Source organism: Schistocerca serialis, chromosome 3 (assembly GCF_023864345.2).
Source record: "Schistocerca serialis cubense isolate TAMUIC-IGC-003099 chromosome 3, iqSchSeri2.2, whole genome shotgun sequence".
Classification (NCBI taxonomy): Eukaryota; Metazoa; Arthropoda; class Insecta; order Orthoptera; family Acrididae; genus Schistocerca; species Schistocerca serialis.
The window spans coordinates 90,942,795-90,965,020 of NC_064640.1; the positions used below are offsets into that span (position 1 = coordinate 90,942,795).

General features: G+C 45.7%; 1 protein-coding gene across 1 annotated transcript in view; it reads right to left on the minus strand.

Moving 5' to 3' along the window:
* The window catches only part of LOC126470699 (pleckstrin homology domain-containing family G member 7-like), a 489,741-nt gene that overhangs the window by 260,949 nt on the left and 206,566 nt on the right, over positions 1–22,226 (minus strand). Inside the window, exon 4 of the mRNA XM_050098699.1 lies at positions 21,033–21,182. Coding sequence (XP_049954656.1) covers positions 21,033–21,182 — 150 coding nt within the window. The remainder of the gene's footprint in view (positions 1–21,032; positions 21,183–22,226) is intronic.

The window sequence follows — 22,226 nt, forward strand, 5'->3', positions numbered from 1 at the left end:
TTTAGGGTCAACTGCCACTTTTCGCACCATTTAGATATTTTTTCTAAATCGTTTTGCAGTTTGTTTTGATCTTCTGATGACTTTATTGGTCGATAAGCGGCAGCGGCATCTGCAAACTACCGAAGACTGCTGCTCAGATTGTCTCCCAAATCGTTTATATAGATAAGGAACAGCAGAAGGCCTACAACACTACCTTGGGGAACGCCTGAAATCACTTCTGTTCTACTCGATGACTTTCCGTCAATTACTACGAACTGTGACCTATCGTACAGGAAATTGCAAATCCAGTTACATAACTGAGTCGATATTCCATAAGCACGCAATTTCACTACGAGCCGCTTGTGTGGCACAGTGTCAAAAGCCTTCCGGTAATCCAGGAATGCGGAATCGATCTGAAATCCCTTGTCAATAGCACTCAGCACTACATGTGAATAAAGAGCTAGCTGTGTTTCACAGGGACGATGTTTTCTAAACCGATGTTGACTGTGTGTCACTAGATTGTTTCCTTCGAGACAGGTCGTCCTGCGACCGTAAATACTTGTGACCACTCCTGTCAGCAGTCGTGTACAGTGGCTAAATTACTGCGAATTCTTTCTGCAGTATCGCAGAAGGGACATCGAGCTTCTCGTAACACTATTACACGACCTCGTTCAAACTCAGTTAGGCGTTGACAACGGTATCTATGTCGCCTAACACCAATTCACCACGTCCAGTCTCAACGGTAACCAACGCTGACGACCATTACAGCGTGTATTTAAAGCAAATTGCATCCTCATAGTGGCGCAACTAGCGCCACTCTTATGCAACTGGCGTAAAATTTGAATATGCATCATCATTTAGATGTAGAAACACGACTACCAACTTTCGTTTATGTCGCACAACTCCTTCTTGCTGTTGCAATTTTATTCCCGTCAGTGTAGTTGGAAAAACCTAAACATCCTTGGCTATATGTTGACGTGATAATTATACAGGGTGTTTCCGTAAGAGAATTCAAAAATTTAACAGGGCATAGAGAATGCTCCACTGAACACTATGACGTAGGGTACGTGGGGTTGGAGAAGCCAGCTTAAGTAGATGTGGAAGTATACTTGTCTACCACTTTGTCTAGCATTACTGTTTTCCATCTACTTACATCTAACATGCGTATAAGTTTACTGGTACTGTGCTGTTTGCCGGCCGTTATGGCCGAGCGGTTCTAGGCGCTTCAGTCCGGGACCGCGCGACCGCTACGGTCGCAAGTTCGAATCCTGCCTTGGGCATGCCTGTGTGTGATGTCCTTAGGTTAGTTAGGTTTAAGTAGTTCTATGTCTAGGGGACTGATGACCTCAGATGTTAAGTCCCATAGTGCTCAGAGCCATTTGAACCATTTGAACTGTGCTGTTTATCTACATGTACATTCTTTATGTCTTGCAAGGAAACAAGGAGGACGAGGCTGATTACCAGGAAATCATGATGCAGGTTTTGTTTGCTTTACTTGTCCATAAGCTGGCTCTGTTGTATAGTATTTACATTGTTCCATAACACAACGTGCTATGAATCAACGACAGACCCATTCATTACTCAGTGCTATTCCAGACGTACAGTACAACTTGATGGAGCAGTACCGGTAAAGTATTTCCTGGTTGCTGGATTGGAAAAGGAGATCCTATTCCACGTCATGCAAGGTCACCTGACCTGAATCCCCTTGATTATTTCCTATAGGGATATCTAAAGTCGATTGTATATGAGACCCCAGTGGATACGGAGATGTAATTAGTTGCAGAATTGTAGCTGCCTATGATATGGTTCGAAACACACCAGGGAAATTGGTCAGGGTGCTTCAGAATCTTGTCCCCCGATGCCATTCTTGCACTGTGGGTTGATGGCCGTCAGTTTCAGTACATTTTGTAAGATACAGTACGTTCATTATGTCAATGATAGTATTTGCAGTAAACTAACTTAAATAAAAAAGTACACAGTAATGTGATTTTATTCCTATTACCTCCGCAAGGCCGGCCAGGGTGGCTGAGCGTTTCTAGGCGCTACAGTCTGGAACCGCGCGACCGCTACGGTCGCAGGTTCGAATCCTGTCTCGGGCATGGATGTGCCTGATGTCCTTAGGTTAGTTAGGTTTAAGTAGTTCTAAGTTCTAGGGGACTGATGACGTCAGAAGTTAAGTCCCATAGTGCTCAGAGCCATATGAACCTTTTTTTACCTCCGCAAGCTGGCTTCTCCGACACCAGGTTCCATACCTCAAATTGTTCAGTGGAACATCCACTATGGCCTGTTACATTTTTGCGCGCCATTTCGGAACCACCTTGTGTATGAGCAATCAATATTTGCGCTATCAGCATATGTCAAAGTTGTAATTCTGTGTTGGTAATCGATAGATATTTGTACTGGTGAACGACCGACGCTAGATGGTCACCACTCTTTCAAAGGTGCAGGTGTACTGACACTTACACTGAAGTGCTTGAGCCATGCTAAGTTTATTTTGACATTCCTCTCAGAGGTTTAACTGTTAAAGGGGCTTTTTTTGGATAAACGATCACTGGACAAAATAAAAAAATCTACTGATTATGGAGTAAGTTACAGAATTTGGAACTGCGAAATTTCATTTCAGCAATATGTTAGGCGAAGACTTCTATAAATATGTGCATCAAGATGCGTATTCAAGGTTTCTTTCAAAGATTGGTGCTAGTGACTAATACAATAAGTGTGTTACGTTTTTAAGAAACTGAGTCAGTAATATTTTTCTCAATCAGTTGTAAGTTGGATTTAGTAGGCGAAAATCATTATTATTGTAAGTTGCGCTTCAATCATTGGGATTTATCTTACTTGATATTGTTTTTACTCTCTGTTGATGGTTAACTATGTGTATCTATCGGAGCTACATAGTACGGTAACATTTTGTATGGAAAAGCAAAATGTCAGGTACGGTAATCTAAAATCAGATATTTGTATACGCCTTGCTCTGGGTTTTGAAATTTGTAAATGGCAGCTCTATTAAACGCCGAACGTTGCTAACGATTTTAGTACTGTTGTAACATATCTCCTGCATCCACTTCGGGGTATACATGTTGTGTAAATGAGTCCACGGCTGACTGCAGTGACACGTTGTGGCAGGTATAGCGACGTTGGGGTGGACCCGCCGTTGCGACAGCGTCGCAGCCGCTGTCGCTCAGGATGATGGTGCGGGCGCAATTACTGCTCCCAGCCGCCACCGCCAAGAGACAACTTTCCCGCGGGACCGTCGCCTAATGCCGCGTAGCCTAATAACCACCAGCTGCGCACATGCCGCATCGCTCCGTCTTTTGTCAGAGTTTCGCTCTCCTTGCTCACCAAAGGCTGTGTTGATCCGCGCAAAGCGAGTAACCAAACCAGTTAATCTCAAATATTTGCAGAGCTGTTTCAGATTTCGTCAGAGAGTTTCCGATAAGGAAGTCAGCATTTTTTTATATGGTTGATCTTGTAACCTTTTAATTTAGGGAGATACGTAAGGAACCGAAACTTCATCGCTGTAAAATTATTTGGTTTTTAATTCCATTCGAAATACCTTGAGATAGACACTCTAGGTTATATACACAGAGGTGGCAAAAGGAATGGGATAGCAATACGCACATACACTGATGGATGCAGTATCGCGTATACAGTGTATAAAGGGGCTGTGCAATGGCGGAATTGTCATTTGTAGTCAAGTGATTCATGCGAGAAGGTTTTATACGTGATTACGGCCGCGCGATCGGAATTAGAAGAGGTTGAACGTGGAGTAGTAGTTGGAGGTGGACGCATGTGATATCCCATTTCCGAAATCGTTGTGGAAGTCAGTGTTCCGAGACACGCAAAGTCAAGAGTGTTCCGAGAACACGAAATTTCATGACAGACAACAACACTGCCTGAAATAACCGCACAAATACACTACTGGCCATTAAAATTGTTACACCATGAAGATCACGTGCTACAGACGCGAAATTTAACCAACAGGAAGAAGATGCTGTGATATGCAAATGATTAGCTTTTCAGAGCATTCACACAAGGTTGGCGCCGGTGACGACACCTACAACGTGCTGACATGTGGAAAGTTTCCAACCGATTTCTCATACACAAACAGCAGTAGACCGGCGTTGCCTGGTGAAACATTATTGTGATGCCTCGTGTAAGGAGGAGAAATGCGTACCACCACGCTTCCGACTTTGATAAAGGTCGGATTGTAGCCTATCGCGATTGCGGTTTATCGTATCACGATATTGCTGCTCGCGTTGGTCGAGATCCAATGACTGTTAGCAGAATACGGAATCGGTGGGTTCAGGAGGGTAACACGGAACGCCGTGCTGGATCCCAACGGCCTCGTATCACGAGCAGTCGAAATGACAGGCATCTTATCCGCATGGCTGTAACGGATCTTGCAGCCACGTCTCGATCCCTGAGTCAACAGATGGGGGCGTGTGCAAGACAACAACCATCTGCACGAACAGTTCGATGACGTTTGCAGCAGCGTGGACTATCAGCTCGGAGACCATGGCTGCGGTTACCCTTGGCGCTGCATCACAGACAGGAGCGCCTGGGATGGTGTACTCAACGACGGACCTGGGTGTACGAATGGCAAAACGTAATTTTTTCGGATGAATCCAGGTTCTGTTTACAGCATCATGATGGTCGCATCCGTGTTTGGCGACATCGCGGTGAACGCACATTGGAAGCGTGTATTCGTCTTCACCATACTGGCGTATCACTCGGCGTGATGGTATGGGGTGCCATTGATTACACGTCTCGGTCACCTCTTGTTCGCATTGACGACACTTTGAACAGTGGACGTTACATTTCAGATGTGTTACCACCCGTGGCTCTACCCTTCAATCGATCCCTGCGAAACCCTACATTTCAGCAGGATAATGCACGACCGCATGTTGCAGGTCCTGCACTGGCCTTTCTGGATACATAAAATGTTCGACTGCTGCCCTGGCCAGCACATTCTCTAGATCTCTCACTAATTGAAAACGTCTGGTCAATGGTGGCCGAGAAACTGGTTCGTCACAATGCGCCAGTCACTATTCTTGATGAACTGTGGTATGTGTTGAAGCTGTATGGGCAGCTGTACGTGTACACGCCATCCAAGCTCTGTTTGACTCAATGTCCAGGCATATCATGGCCGTTATTACGGCCAGAGGTGGTTATTCTGGGTAATGATTTCTCAGGATCTATGCACCCAAATTGCGTGAAAATGTGATCACACCAGTTGTAGTATAATATATTTGTCCAATGAATATCCGTTTATCATCTGCATTTCTTCTTGGTGTAGCAATTTTAATGGCCAGTAGTGTAAATGTGATACTTACGACGAACGTATACGTTAGGACAGTGCGGTGAAATATGTCGTTAATGGGTTATGGCAACTGAGTGCCTTTGCTAACAGCACAACATCGCCTGCAGCGCCACTCCTGGTCTTGTGACCGTATCAGTTGGAACCCAGGCTAATGGAAAACCGTGGCCTGGTCAGATGAGTCCCGATTTCACTTGGTAAGAGCTGATGGTAGGGGTCGAGTGTGGCGCAGACCTAACGAAGCCATGGCCCAATTTGTGAATAAGGCGCTGTGCGAACTGGTGGTGGTTCCATAATAGTCTGGGCTGTATTTACATGGAATGGACTGGGTCTTCTGGTACAACTGAAGCGATCATTGACTAGAAAGGGATATGTTGGGCTACTTGGCGGCCATTTGTAGCCTTTGATGGACTTCATATTCCCTAACAACCATGGAATTTGTACCGATGACAGTGTGCCATGTCCCCGGGGAACGGTTGTTCACGATTGGTTTGAAGAATATTCTGCACAATTCGAGCGAATGACCTGGCCACCCAGGTCAGCCGATATGAATCTTATCGAACATTCATGGGACAGAATCAAGAGGTCAGTTCGTGTACAAAATCCTGCACAAACATCGCTTTCACAATTATGGACGGCTTTAGAGGCAGCATGGCTCAATATTTGTGCAGGGGACTTTCAACGACTTTTTGAGATCATGCGACCTCGAGCTGCTGTATTAAGCCTGACAAAAACAGATCCGACACGAGATTATGAGGTATCGCATGACCTTCGTCCTCTCAATGTAAAGCGTTTGATAGTACAGAGTCAAACTTTTAGTAGAAAGAGACGAGGAAATTGTTAAGTATGAAGACCAAGACAATCAACCTAGCGCCAATTTTAACCAAGTACTCAAAATATTTTTCACAACGTGGATTAAACTGTATCGGCACCTACGCCTTTTTTTCTAAAAAAATGGATCTTTTGTACGCCACTCTGAGAGTCATGTAAGTAGGCCTACTATCTTCTTATCAACCTCTGCCAATGTCATTATAAAGAACATAAAAGTAAAGCGACCCTCAGCCACACCATAGTGCTATACTAGATTTGTTTCTGTTGGTACATAGAACCTCCCTTCGAAATTGGAAACTCACTTTTGCATCCAGTTACAGGGCACAGAGGCACCTACAGCTTAACCTCGACTCAGTACCACGATGCAACTTGGTCATTTTCAGATATAAAAATCGTTACTAGAGGCGAAGGAAGCGATAAGCCACAACAAAAAAATACTTAGGGCCCGATGTAGAATAGTTTCTGTAATTTTATACCAATATGGGACTGACCTCTTCGGCTAGCAATCATACTGTAATAACGACGGACTCATTATACTCGACAACTTAAATTTATATTTTCTGTAAACTGTCCTTTTAGCTTCTTCAGTTTATTGTTCCCGAAACTGCAATATATGTACACAAATGAGAATAATTTATCTACGTAGTTATATATGAACCAGAACCTCGATGGTGACTCGGAAAAATAAAAGATGCACCTCATGCCTTCCTGATGACTTCTCAAATCTGGTCTTGCGATAACGTAATGTTAAAGATGTTCACGGAACACAGGTTTTGAAATAATCTTCTGAGCTTAATGGAGGAAAATATATTGCTAAATTAAATTTGACTCGACTACTCTAATATTCATTCCCGACACCGAGACGCAGGGGAAACCACCTGTGCCTTATCATACGTACTATCGTCCAGGCAGTTCCCACCGTTCACGACAGATGTGTTGAGCACCATCATCACACGCGATTACTGTAACCTGAGAAATCTGTGGTGGCGGAGCACTGTGTAACCGAGCGACACAGAACGACATATGATGAAACACAGATAAATGCTCCAGCGTCTCGCTGTTGGGACTCGGTCTTAAAGGAATCGATTGAAATTAGACTGCCAGATAACTAGACAAAATGAGTATCCTTTAAGTAAAATGTGGAATCATCTTTTATTTGATGTTAAAATAAACTGTTTTGGACTCGGCGGGCAGAGGCACATACTCCGCAGCGATTCATGGTTTCCGCCAACTTTCACCCTGGGCGCCGTACATTCACTTTGCTTTATGGGGTATCGTGACGATTTCTTGCGCATGCGCCGTCGTTGTTCTCCGTGCCGTATAAAAGAGGCACCGTTGACGGACGCGCTCCTGCCGTCGTAGCGGAAGGAGCTCTCAGCCGGTGATAGCCGGTGCAACGGTAGCTATTGGGGTTTAGGCCTCGCTGACCGCTCTGCTCTACAGAGAGTTCCTTTCGAGGCGCCAGTAGCGCTCGGTGGATCGGCGGAAGGTTGAGCTTGCTCCCTTTCGTCGAAAAGCCGCGTAGCTCGCGGAGAAGCTCTATTGTCGTCAAGAGTCACTGACTCACAGTAACCCGTAACTTCGGTTACAAACCTAGCGAGACTCTCTCGTTCTGTGTTAGGGTTGATCAGTGCCAGGGGCCGGTCCACGTCGGACCACCCCGCGTACTGTAGGCCACTTCTCATCCTCCGCACCTCCTTTAGGTGCCGCGCCACTGCACCAACGGCGCACGCTAGGCCGTAGGGCATTCCCCCCTCTTCTGTAGGACCTACTATTAGCCTTTTCTTTTCAGAAAAAGCATAATTGTCGTGCCCACCCATACCAAATAAAGCTCCTGCAAACACACGATGGCAGATTCCGCCGGTGTTTCCCCCGCCCTAACCCGCAGCAAGGCTGCAGCTAAAGAGGCGCGAGAGTCGGCTGTTCCCGTCGACGTCAGCGTCCCGCTTGCCGCCGTTGAGGAGGTGTTGGCCGACAAGGACCGGCAGATCGCTGCGCAAGCGCAGGAACTGCTGAGCCAGCGTCGATTGATAACCGACCTCTGCGGCCCAAGTGAGTCCCCCACGCGGACAAGTACACTGCACATAACACTGCATTCACCTGCATCTGGTGACTCATGCACCACTGTCCCACTGCGGCAGCCGACTCCAACGGCGGAACCGGCAGCCGCAGATGCGGACACAGAACAACACTACACTGGGCCCTGGCAGGTGGAGGGCCCACGACGCAAACAGAGAAACACCACGCAAACAAGCGAGCAACCACACTCGCAAGGTAGCCGAAAGGCGCTGCTACCTACACCAAAACCCGCGCTTCCGGTTAGGAACACCAATACAACAACAAACACGACCCGACCTGCGGTCAGCAACACCACACAAGTACCAACCGCAGCTACGCCCACACAACAGAAGACTGGTTTTCCCCCAGTCGTAATCCAGAACTACGGGGACCTCAGCGTCCTCAACACAACATTCGCGGAAAGGCACTCACCTTGCACGCTACACACGAAGTACTCTGGGGATAGGGCCTCACTGTACGTATCAACTAACAGTGAATATAAAGATCTCCTTATCTTCCTCAAAGAAAAGGAAATCGAGCACTATACGTACAGGACCGCCGAAGAACGGACACAGCAGTACGTGGTAAAGGGAGTGGACCCCAACACCCCAAACAACACAGTACAAGCGGCGCTTAACTTCCTTGGATTCGACTGCAAAAGTGCTTCCAGGATGACAGGCTTCCGCTCCCACCACCGTCTACCACACTACCTGGTCGAGATGGCCGACACGGCCGCCTCCCGCGGCCTTCTGCAGATAAAAAGCCTTCTGCGGATGGACGTAAGGGTAGAAACCTACGAACCGCCACAAGTCCCCCAACAATGTAACAACTGCCAGCGGTTCGGTCATTCGGGCCTCCGCTGCGGCCTTGCACCCCGTTGCCGCGGATGCGCTGGCAATCACGCTTCCAACGCATGCACACTAATACACGAAAACATACGCCGTTGCGCCAACTGTGGCCAAGCCCATGCGGCCAACTACAGGGGCTGCAACGTATACAGAGAGGCGCAGAGGCGCAAAAACCAACAGTCGAAGCCACCCAACGTCATAACACGACCAAGGCCCGCACCAAACCCTGTCAGGAACGGTGTGTCGTTCGCCATGGCTACACGCCCTGGAGGAGCAGTGCAGGCCGCGGAACCTCTGCGCCCAGCACACACACCTATCACAACCGCTGCGACAGCAACACAATCGTCTCAGCCAACACACGACACTGCACCCACACCGGTACCAACACCAGCCCCCAGAAACAACACGACCCCACCCCCTGTAGCCACTGCCTGCGAACCTACACATGACACACAAGAAAACACACTAACACAGGGAACCCCAGAACCAAAAACCCAGAGAAGGCGTAGGCGAACACGTGGAAACAGGAGCGGGAACACACGCGCACCACAACAGAATACCCAGCGACAACAAAACAATGCCACACAGACACACAGTCAGCAAGCCAGCAACACCAGCACACACACTACTCCTCCCCCCACCACATCTAATACACAGGCACCTCAAAATGTTCCACATAACAACAACACAAGCGCCAGCCCATCCATAACGTCAACACCCGCACCAGCGGCCGCTAACACCACAACTGAGCCACAGGCCGACACACACAACGCCAACACAACATCTGGGGGTTTATTGGAAACACTATTCCCCCGTCACACGACCACCCAGATCCTTCACAAGATCTGGGCGGCCGTCGCCACACTCTTCACACAGCTCACGACTGCCCAACCCGGGCAGTACTGGGCTGCCGTACAAACAGCGTTCACCACACTGTTTACACACATACATGGATAACACACCACACCCCGCCCCCATCGCAAACAACCAGACACTGACACAGATCCTGTTCTGGAATGCAGACGGGATCAATAACAAAAGGGCGGAATTCGCCGCGTTCATGGAGCGTAAGGGTATCCTTATCGCACTGCTGAGCGAAACTAAGCTCAAACCACGCAACCAACTAAACTTCACCGGCTACTGCGTCTATCGTACCGACCGACCGGACGGCTCCGGTCACGGCGGAACAGCCATCATCATACACAAAGACATAGAACACACAAACATAGTGCTCCCCGAACTCGAAAAACTAGAGGCAACCGCCGTCAGGGTCATGTTCAACGGAGCCTACACTACACTGGTGTCAGTATACAACAGCCCTAAAAACATCAAAACACGCGACATCAGCACAATACTCAACATATCACCGCGCGTAATAGCCGCTGGAGATCTTAACGCAAAACACCCGGACTGGAACTCACGAATACGAAACTCCAACGGCAAGAAACTATACGAACATGCACTAGGACGAAACTACATCACACTAGCGCCGACCGAACCGACGCACATTCCCTACCGGAGGGGACACAGGCCAGACGTGTTAGACATGGCCCTCATCAAGGGCATAACAACGACACTCAACGTTGCCGTTGGAAACGATCTGCCCTCAAATCACCAACCCGTTATACTGTACATCGAAGAAACACTGCAGAACATGGTACAACGCAGGATGTTAGACTACAGGCGCGCGAATTGGACCCAGTTCAAGGAAACGCTTGACAGTCGCATCCCACCAACCCACGCGATTAACGAGACAGCCCAAATTGACGAGGCAGTCGAAACCCTCACCGGCGCCGTCCAGGACGCAATAGCCAACACCATGCCAATCCGCACGCCACAACAACACAGTGCTGCCCTGCCCCAGGAAATACTGGGCCTAATCTCAATGAGGAACCGCCTCAGGAGACACTGGCAGCGTACCAGGCGCCAGCACTTCAAACGGCACATTAACAGGCTCCAGGGTATAATCCGGGAAAAAATACAAACATTCAAGACACAACAGTGGGACCAGAAACTCGAAGGGCTAGACACCACGCGGCCTGGCGTGTGGCAGCTAGCCCGACACTTCACCAGGGAGAAACTGTACACCCCCACGTTACAAGGGCCAGACGGACCAGCATATTCTGCGGAAGAAAAAGCGGAACTGATGGCCCTCACACTCGCAGCGTCATTCACACCGAACCTGGATCCCTCAGACCCAGCATTCACACTTGATACGGAGCAGGAGGTCACACGCATCTTGGCCCAACCAGCGCGCAACAACATCCGACAAGCTAGTACAGCAGACATCAAATGGGCCATCATGCATACCACCGCTAGGAAGGCCCCTGGTCACGATGGCATTCAAAACCGTGTCCTCCAGGAGTTCACGGACAAAGCTGTAGACTACCTAGCACACATTACGAATGCCATACTCAAACACCAACACTTCCCCGCCTTTTGGAAGACGGCCAAGGTCCTGATGTTCTGGAAGCCGGGGAAAGACCACTCCCTCCCACAAAATTACCGACCCATTAGTCTGCTGAGCGCGCTCAGCAAGATCGTTGAGAAGGTAATATTAAAACGACTCACCAGGCACTGCATCACAAACGACACCCTGAGACCGGAGCAATTCGGTTTCAGGAATCACCACTCAACAACACAACAACTCCTCCGCGTCGTTGAATACATAACACACGGATACAACACAAGCAAGGCAACTGGGGCGGTGTTCCTGGACATCGAAAAGGCTTTCGATCGTCTATGGCACAACGGCCTAATACGCAAACTCAGTGACGCAGGGTTCCCCCACGGGCTCGTACGTCTCATACACTCATATCTCACGGACAGGAGTTTCAACACTGACGTGCAGGGCAAACAATCGACACGACATGGTATACAGGCAGGAGTACCCCAAGGAAGTATCCTAGGGCCCTTACTGTTTAACCTCTACATCAACGATCTCCCAGCTACACATAACACGACGGTAGCAATCTACGCGGATGACACTGCCATCCTTGCGCAAGATTGGAAGCCGTCTAACATTAACTCACGACTACAGACCGCACTCAGAACGGCGGAGCCTTGGCTGGTGAAATGGCGTGTTAGAGTAAACGTCGACAAGTGCGAGGCCGTTCTGTTCACTAGAAGACCGAAGCAACTGCGCAAACATCAGCACTGCAACCCAATAACACCACACACACGCCCAATACGTTTCCGCGAGAAGGTCAAATACCTCGGTGTCTGGCTGGACAGGAAACTACTCTGGGGGGACCACATTCAACACGTGACCAACAAAGCTAACGCGAGGCTCAAACAACTCTACCCTATGCTTAACAGGCGTAGCACACTAAACAGGAGGGTGTCTAGGTCCATGTACATGACACTTATTAGACCCCTGATGACGTACGCAGCCCCTGTCTGGGGATACGCTGCGCCAACTCGCCTGCGCCGTCTGCAGCTCATACAGAATAAAGTACTCAAAATCATAAGCAACGCTCCGCGCTACACACGCATCGCGGACCTTCACCGGGAATACCGGCTAGATACTATCTTGCAGGTATTCCAAAAACTCTCCACACGACTGTACAATAACACGAGACACTCGCGCAACCCGTTTATCCTTTCTCTGGGTAACTACGACCACAACCATAGATGGAAGCATAACAGACCAAAGACATTACTGGCTAGGAACTGAACATCTATGGTCTATAGAACGCTAACACGACAGTACTGGCGAGCCCCTGCAACACAGTTATTACTGGAAACCCAGATGTGCGACTAGCCGAAAAACAGGCAACCGCAGGGAAACCGTACTGTACACAGCACGCAAACCAGCCACACACACCCCCCTACACAGTCCGTGAGCCGTTCTATGACCGATCGCCCACTAATCCACAACGACCTTGAACTGTTGCAGGGACGCAGCAACTGCAGCAAGCGCCGCAACAAGCTCCAACAACGACAAAGGTAACGATGCACGATACCTCGAACTAACACAACCACACCTTGCATGCACTGTCGCAGATAGCAAGCCGCTACTGCCCTTACTACCCGTCCTACTGTCGCAGAGGTTTTTTTCCCTTGGCTCTTGCCTTGGCACTTTTTTTCCTCTGCCCTTACAACCACTACCCTTCAATCGTTTGCGACCACTTCTATCTCCTGATGGACCATGTTAATGAGTAGTCTTACCCAGACGCATGGACAACATCACAGCCCGCATCCTGTGACGCCTGATTCAAAAACTAACATGTTTACGGAGGTGACAGTAGAACTTTTGGTTTGGTCACCACGTTGGTGTGGGCGTGGAGGGGCCCCATCATTTTTTTTTTTTGGTGAGAACCAGTTCCGGAGAAATTTAGGAATCAGCGTTCTCAGCTGAAGATGGCAACCAGACGGGCCGTTGAACTATTATGTCAAGATGATTTTATGATATGACTCCAGATCCACAAGAATATTGTCAGTTCTCTTCTATTGTGGTTTCACGTACTCTGTCGACCAAATTATTCGATTTCATTACCTTGTCTGGCTTTGTAAGCAAGACGTCCACTAATCCAAAATTTCCGTGAAAAAATAAGACGTGTACCTGCATAGTCCTCTTCCTCGGATCGTTATCTGAGTTGCAAATTGGACCCAAACCCTGTAAAAGGAACGGGCATGTTATGGCGTCAGCAGTATATGGTAAACTGACTATAAGTGCGTAAAATCTATCTAGCCCGCTCGCCACTCCAGAGTTCGCAAACGTGTACGCTTTGGTATTGGAGTGCGTCTTAATCGGTGCATCTGTATGCCTAGTCCTTCAATTCAGGTTATGAACTCCTCGTTAAAATTTTATGTTCGAAAATTGGTCTTCATTTGTAAGAGCGTCAAAAATTATATGTTGGCACGTGTTTGCTAGTAGGGTCAATATTTCTTCGCTAAAAACTAGTTCTTCTGTAACCTGTCGTTTGTTCCCAAAGACGTGTATTTTTGTACTGTTAGCAATGTACCGTGATTATGATGCTTCTTTCGTATTCTATAATCTCTTTCTTTTCAGAGACATTACATTGTTTAAGCAATACTGCCGGAGCATGTTGATGTTCTCTGTTAATGTTACCGATTGCGTCGTCTTCAAGAAATTCGCTGGTTGGGTGAATCACATTTATTGTTACAGCAGGTCGACGATCGTCACCGGATACGCTGTCGTCCAGTTGAACGGCTGCTCAAAATATGCACCTCAAAACGAATGCAGGCTGGTGGTTGAGATTCACTGGGTTTCCCCCATGGAACCTCTAGTAGTAATCGAAGACATTATGACAGCTGTGTACCACGTGAACATTAAAGCTGACCACCTGAACCCCTTCATGCTTTAGGTCTTCTCTGACAGCGATAGCATGTTCTAGCAGGAATGTTATTCGTTTCTAAAGGTCAGAATCGTGCTACAGTGGTTTTAGAAACTTAATACTGAACTCAAGTTAACGTCTTGGCCACCAGATACGCTTGATATGAACCCGATGGAACACGTCTGGGACGCTATCGTGTGCCAGCTCCGAAGCCACAAACCACCGGCTCTTAAATTACGAGTACTGCGTAACTTGTGTGTGTACATCTAGTGCCACGTATCTCCGACAACCTATCAAGGACCTGTTGAAATCCTGTCACGCAGAATCGCTGCTATAATGCGTTTCAAACTTGAATCGACACTCTATTAAGCTGGTGGTCATAACGTTTTGCCCCATCAGTGGAAGGTCTATTGTGTTGATGACTGCTTCCATCAATGAAAGCACTCATAGCTCAGCAGCATATGTGTCGTTTCTGAAAGCCTGTGTTTTCAGGTTAGGCTTTATTCTATTTAATTTCAATGTGATGATTATGTAGCCTTACTTGTGGTACAGTTTAATACTTTACAGCTCGATGGTTTGGACAAAAGAGTTAAGCCAAACTTGAATACTGTGAGACTTCTTGAAAGTTACACAAAATGGACAGACGGTTTCCAAGTGTTGTGATTCACTCTGAAACGGGCGTCCCGTTTAAAGACAGACTGACAGCTGAGGGACGCTGCTGGGTTCCGAGGACCTGAGATACTCCAGCGGGGGTTTAAAGGCCTCCTCATCGTGAACAAATAGGTCTGTTGTTACGCTCAACAATATCGGCGGCTCAAGAATTCCTGGCAGAAGAATACAGTGGAACGACTGGAGGCATTCTCAGTGATTTTCTTCAAAAAATCCACCGAGCGAGGTGGCGCAGTGGTTAGCACACTGGACTCGCATTCGGGAGGACGACGGTTCAAACCCGCGTCTGCCCATCCTGATTTATGTTTACCGTGATTTCTCTAAATCGTTCCAGGCCAATGTCGGGATGGTTCCTTTGACCGGGATGGTTCATTTGAAAGGGAACGGCCGACTTCCTTCCCCATCCTTCCGTAATCCGATGGGACCGATGCCCTCGCTGTTTGCTCCCTTCTCCCAAGTCAACCAACCAATTCAGAAAATCCGCCACTAACAGTGGCGAATGGTGCTATAGGAGACGGTGTGATCCATACTAGGTGCCTCCCAGGAACAATTCAAAGCAAGATTGGAAAGGTTGGCACCCTGTACCAAGACTGACAGGGGGAGGTAGGCCCACACAGCATCGATAGTTCATTCGGTGACATTGCAAATTGAGCCCACCAATGACAAGACTGTACGATGGGAAATGTAGTGGTGAGAAGAACAAAACTGCCGGAAAGGGATAGTCTGGGCATTGGCAAGTCATTCGAAATTCACATTGGGAAGTCATTCGGAGTTTACATCCGGAGATTAGGGTATCATTCTGTCTGTAGGACTCGGATTCGTATATGATTCGAAGACCGTTCCGGGAGTTTAGTCTAAGTGATTCGAGAATCGCTCTGGAGATCGCTTCAGGAGACTTTCATGCATCCGGCGAATTGATTCGAGCGTTTCACATACAGCCTGCTAATTTTACTTCCTGAATTTGCGTTAACCTATTTAATAATCTGCTTTCAAGCTCTGAGTCTGATTCCTGTATTCATCCCAAAGTCTATTGTTACTTTGTGGCAGCCTCATTTTCCATTCTGTGTCAGATGGTATCTCTTGCAGTCAGATGCTTGAACGCTTAAGCATCGATTGTGTCAACCTAGTATGATCTCAACTTCCAAATGTAACATGGACAACACTTCTGCAGTCTATTGCTGCAGACAACAGATGCCGCATGTGTGTTGGGGGACAGTGACTGAAGACCATGGCGAGAGCAATAGAGCTGCGTCGACAACTGTTCAATCTGGAGGGTGCTTTGGCAAATAACGAGGAACAAGAAATGGATTAAGCTACTTTTATTGTTGCCGTGAAACCGTGGCACAGAAAGATAAAACTGCCAGCTGTTAACCAACTGCAGCGGAATACCATGAGAGACATGCCCGGAGATCGACATGTCACATCAAGATCATACTAGTTACACACGCCTGCAGATTTCAGCGATTCCGTCATATGGTGAGATAAAGTGGTTAATCCTCACTATATACCCAATCACCGAGTCGTGTCTGTGCCCAGTCAAACAGGCCATTTTGTATTGGTGGTTTGTGGAAAATTATAATAAATGTGAATTTTTCCATACTTTATGAATTTAAATTTACTTCATTTGCGTTTCAGTTTTCATTGTGTTACAGTTTGGTTACCAAAATGTGGCTATATGTATTTTTATTTTCATTGCATAACATTTTTGGCGCTGAGCGTGGGGATCGGCCATTTGCATGTAATTTCCGTGGCAATCCCATTCCAATTGCAACCACATTTTTAACAATAATTAGCTGAATTCCGCCGTATTCGTCCCATTTTACTTTTATTTCGTCTATATGGGTGTCATGCCCTTCCATTTGCTGCTCTAGTTGTAACTGGCGTCTAACTGGTCTCGTTGCACATCTTCATCTGTGAGGTGTCTCTCTCTTTATCTCTATCTTCATTTTCTTTTTTTCCCAACCATTTTTTTAAAACTTCTTTTTTAGATTGTGTAACTCCTCGCCACATAATAGTTTTGTTTTTCGTGTTATTTGGATAACCGGTTTATGTTATTCCTGTCTTCGAGTGTTGCTTTCCAGAATTACTGACGTTGCCCCTTGTTTCTGTACACCATCCTTTTGTACTGATTCGGTGTGTTCTCAGCCGCTATCAAAGCTGTTTTCAACGTCTTATCCACTGGCACTTATTCTTTATGACGGCCATTCTCCTGTGAAAAGCTATACATTTCACTCCGTGGAGGATTTTCATGTTGCGTTCTACTCTTCTCTTGTCTAATAATGTCGTGATCCTTAGTCTGGTTGGACGTTATTTGCACAGTTATTATTTTCTCCTTACCCTGCCGCCATTTACATCTATATTTAGATCTCTACTTCAGAAGCCAACATAGTGTGTATGTTGGAGTGTACCACTATCATTTGTCCCCTTACCTATTCCACTCGCTAATGGTGCTTTATATAATTTCACTGCATTGATGTTGACGGCATTAAAGTTCATGTCCCTGTCTGCTGGCTTTGAAAACTATCATACGCAATATTATTGTCTATGTAACTTCTGGTTATTGCGCATGATGCATTCTCACAGTTCACTAGTCCGCAGTTGGCATTTAACCGCAGTTGGACATGACAGATCCTCATATCTTAAAGCCGTTTCCTATGATACGTGACGGTGTACGCCTTGTTAAACAAATCATAAAGATTTTGATTCCTCTGTGCACGTTAAAATGTCTATTATTTGGTCACTTTTTATTTTACGTTTGTAACATCTTGTTGAATTGTTCGAAGGATTGTACAGATTTTGTAAACTGTAGTTCGTACAATAGATTACATATTCTCGTAGTTCTTAAACCCAGATCTGCGCGTGCTGTAGAAACATTAATATCATCGTGCAACAGAATAAATGCTGCAGAATCAGCTGGTGCTTGTATGATTTTATCGCACGTTTAATCGTCTTTTAATTTTAAATCTGCAATGAAATTGTAATGAAGCCAAAGCAATTCTGATTCACACAATTTTATCTTATCGATATTAATCCATCAGTGTCGGAATCTATGCGTCATTAATTGTGAGCGGAAAGCAAATTTAAACCCACCTGATCCATTTTAAACAACATGTGTTCTCATACAACTCCGTCGGCTTGTCTGTCGTATTAACCGTTGTTTCGGGGAGCACTGCGCAACCAGTCTACACTTGCCGCGGTTGGCACAAGACTTTATTCAGCCCGGGACCTTTGCACTGGCAGACTGACGCGTATCAACTTATCCATCAAACTAGACAAGCTCTATAATAAAAAATATACGTGCTTCAATACCTCGGTAGTTACGAAGTTAACAACGACGATTGGCGATATGGCAACAGCCTTGAGCCTCTATGTACGAGGGTTGGAACTTAAATAATGGCAACTATTTATTTACAGTTCATACAAAACAAATACGTGTTTCAAAGTTTTACTGACCTTCAAAGTAGTCACCAGCATTGTGTATAACGGTTGGCAGCGATGTGGAAGTCGTAGGATACTCTTAGCAGTGCCAGTTATGTTGACAGTTTGAGCGGCGCGGTCTATTGCCAGACGAATTTGTAGCAGTTCTGAAGCGAATGCCGTGAAGTGTTCCCTTCAGTTTAGAAAGCGAGTTGAACTTACGAGGGCTTAAGTCAGGGGAGTGCAGCAGGTGGTATAGCACTTAGCAGCCCCATCAGTCAAACAAATCAGTAACAGGTTGCGCTGTACGTGCTTGAGCATTGTCCTGCCAATTGATGGTCAGGTCCTGCAGAAAGTGTCATCACTTCTGTCTCTAAGCTGGGGGTTGGTTGTGTTCCAAAACTGAACAGCGTAGAGACAGAAATGATGACACTTTCTGCAGGACCTGACCATCAGTTTGCAGGACAATGCTCAAGCACGTACAGTACAAGCTGTTACTGATTTGTTTGACTGCTGGTGCTGCTAAGTGCTATACCACCTACTGAACTCCCCTGACTTAAGCCCTCGTAAATTCAACTCAATTTCTAAACTGAAGGGAACGCTTCACGGCACTCGCTTCAGAACTGCTACAAATTCGTCTGGCAATAGACCGCGACGCTCGAACTGTCAACACAACTGGTACTGCTAAGAGTTTCCTACGACTTTCACATCGCTGGCAACGGGTTATACATAGGTCGGTAAACCTTTGAAACACGTATCTATTTTGTACGAGGTGTAAATAAATAGTTGCCATTACTAAAGTTCCAACCCTCTTAGTTGCTTCTGCACTAGTGATGTTGTAGATAAGTAGAAGTGTGACAGGGTAGAGGTCAGGAATGGTGCAGGCTTTGAGTTTATGATAATCACTACACAGGCACTAGGAACTGTCCATCTTGGGGGTGAGGTGAAAAGCTGATGACCATGGGCATGTGGAAGGACACCCCTGGTTCCCAAAAGGTAACTATATCTAACAAGACAATAACGGTTCTATTCACAGGGCTCCAAGTACCTAAATTAGTGTCGCTCCATAATCACATTCGATACGATATTAATATCCATAGCAATACCGAAAATTTTTCACATATCTCGATAATATTGGAATAAAAGTATCAACATCGACGGTAGTGAAAGTTACTGATTGCGTCTTTAACTGTTTTAAGCACCTCGTTAAAGTAAAACGCCTTTTTCAGATTATATATCGGAATACTGAAACTATGATATGTTTCTATGAATCAATAACAGGTTAAAATTGAATACAAACATAATGCCATAAAGGACAAATATTCCAAACACAAATAAAAGTATGTGTTTCGACAGGGACGTGCCACTGTTACAAGGAAAACTGTTTTCTTATTGAGAAGTCTATTTGAATCATTATTTTCTGCAATGCCGCTTAAAATATTAAGTTTTCTCTTTGGTTGTCTCTGCCAAATCATGATATCTGACCTGATATTTTTTCTGAGTGCTTGAACTACTGAGATACTTAAGGGTTGGACAAGTTATCTAGAACACCGACTTCATATGGTGTAGGATAACATTTGCGACCGGAAACGATTTTAATCCAGTAGAAGATTAATAAATGGTTCAAATGTCTCTGAGCACTATGGAACTTAACTTCTGATTTCATCAGTCCCCTAGAACTTAGAACTACTTAAACCTAACTAACCTAAGGACATCACACACATCCATGCCCGAGGCAGGATTCGAAGCTGCGACCGTAGCGGTCCCAGTAGAAGATCATTGTACGTAAATTATGAGTGCTGGTCACTGGAGACTGACAAGATTTAACAAAGAAATTATTACAATTCCTTAAGAGAGTGCGGTGGAGGTTGATGACTCTTTTCTGCTTTCGCAATAATGACCACAATGGTCCCATGATACTCAAATTTGGCAAAGATAAAGACAAGACAAGATGGGTTGTTTTTTTCTTCCTCGTCAGTCCTCTGTTGGATAAAGACGTTCCTTTTATTAATGATATGATTGAATACAGATACCTGTGTTATCGGTATCAATATTAAGTATTCGGTAGCTCATAGTATCATAAGAAATGACGGAGTATTTATATCGGAAATATCTAAAAGTCAGGGGGTAGATAATAATCTGTCATTACCAGTTTAACGAGAATTAAAATTTATACAGTATTTATGTAGCATATACCAAACACAAGAGCAACAGTAAAATCTAGATACCATGTCCTGTTTGGATCAACATATTCGAGTAGTCGAAACTATATGCAATTTCTATGATCGTATGGACTTTCATCAGATGTTTATTAAGTTAGAGAAACTAAACGTTAAATCTATGTTTGTAGTGCGTTGTTAGAGCATTATGCATAACTCAAAGATTATGGTGAACAGCGAGTATTATGCTTAATTTTGAGACTATATCATGCAGACTGTTAATTTTCGAGGTCTCTGTCCGAAAGTGAAATATGGTGATGATAATTTGTATTACAAGGTACTGGTTAGTTTCGGTTCGTTAGGATGTTAGTCACGTACACACCAATGCAACAGTTATGTAAATGTTAGTAAGACATCACTCTTTATTAGCACGAGTAACGAATTGTTTTACCAAGTGTCGTCGCCGATCGGTAGCGTATACGCTTTTGTCTTCGCAAAGATCCGCTTGGAAATTCGGGCCGACTGATATCCTCAGCTGATCCGTGAAGCAGCCAGGACTGTGGAATATTCATTGACCACGGTCTTCTCTTACTATCAGTGCCTATAAAAATAAGAAAGCAAGATAACTTAGTCACAAAAAACACGTTCCGGCAAAAAGCAAGTGCCTTTCTCCAGATGACTCGTTTGCAAAGAAAGTCTGGCAAGAAGAATTGCTTAAAAAATTCAGACTTTCATAGTTCGTTTTTTTTTCTCACTCTCTTCGTTCGCTAATTGACTGAAACATCCAAAATAACCTTTTTACAAGACATACATTCACAGAACAATAATTGTACAATGTTTCATTCGAAGTAAATAGAGAACGCTTGAACATTCACCTTCTTTTCAGTTGTCATAGCTGTGCTTCTACAACGTCACATGTAAACAACATTAAAGCGCTAACTAGTGCTACCATGCAGCAGCGCTGCCCAGCCTCTGCTGTAATACTTGTTATTCATCTTGTTTCACTTTCCTTGTTAAAACCTGTCGATAAATCGAATAATCTGGGCCACTATACCGAAATGGCTCGTAAAAGTCCACTTTCAAAATAATTTTAGTTGTAACGGGAAGCAAACCGACCGTTTCCGTCGACACTGGACGTCGCATAAAAGACGTGATGAGGAATATTTGTTTGTGCTGACTCAAGTTACATACTGCAAAAACGAAATTGCAAGAATATGCCGAAACACAAGAGAAAATGTGCCTCACGACTCTTAGGAGAGACACCACGTGTGTAAATGATAGTCAACAGCGTTTACAACCATAGATTGCAGCCTCGCGGGATTAGTCGAGCGGTCTCAGGCGCTGCAGTCATGGACTGTGAGGCTGGTCCCGGCGGAGGTTCGAGTCCTCCCTCGGGCATGGGTGTGTGTGTTTGTCCTTAGGATAATTTAGGTTAAGTAGTGTGTAAGTTGACCTTAGCAGTTAAGTCCCATACGATTTCACACACATTTGACATTTGACATAGATTGCACAGGGAAATATTTCACAATGATTCTTTGTTTCCTCTCTCATTTTGCATTTCCTTTCTGCAGAGAACTAAATTATTCACTCTATCCATTATAAACACAACGACAAGCAGAAAATAGTCATTTTTACATGGATGAAA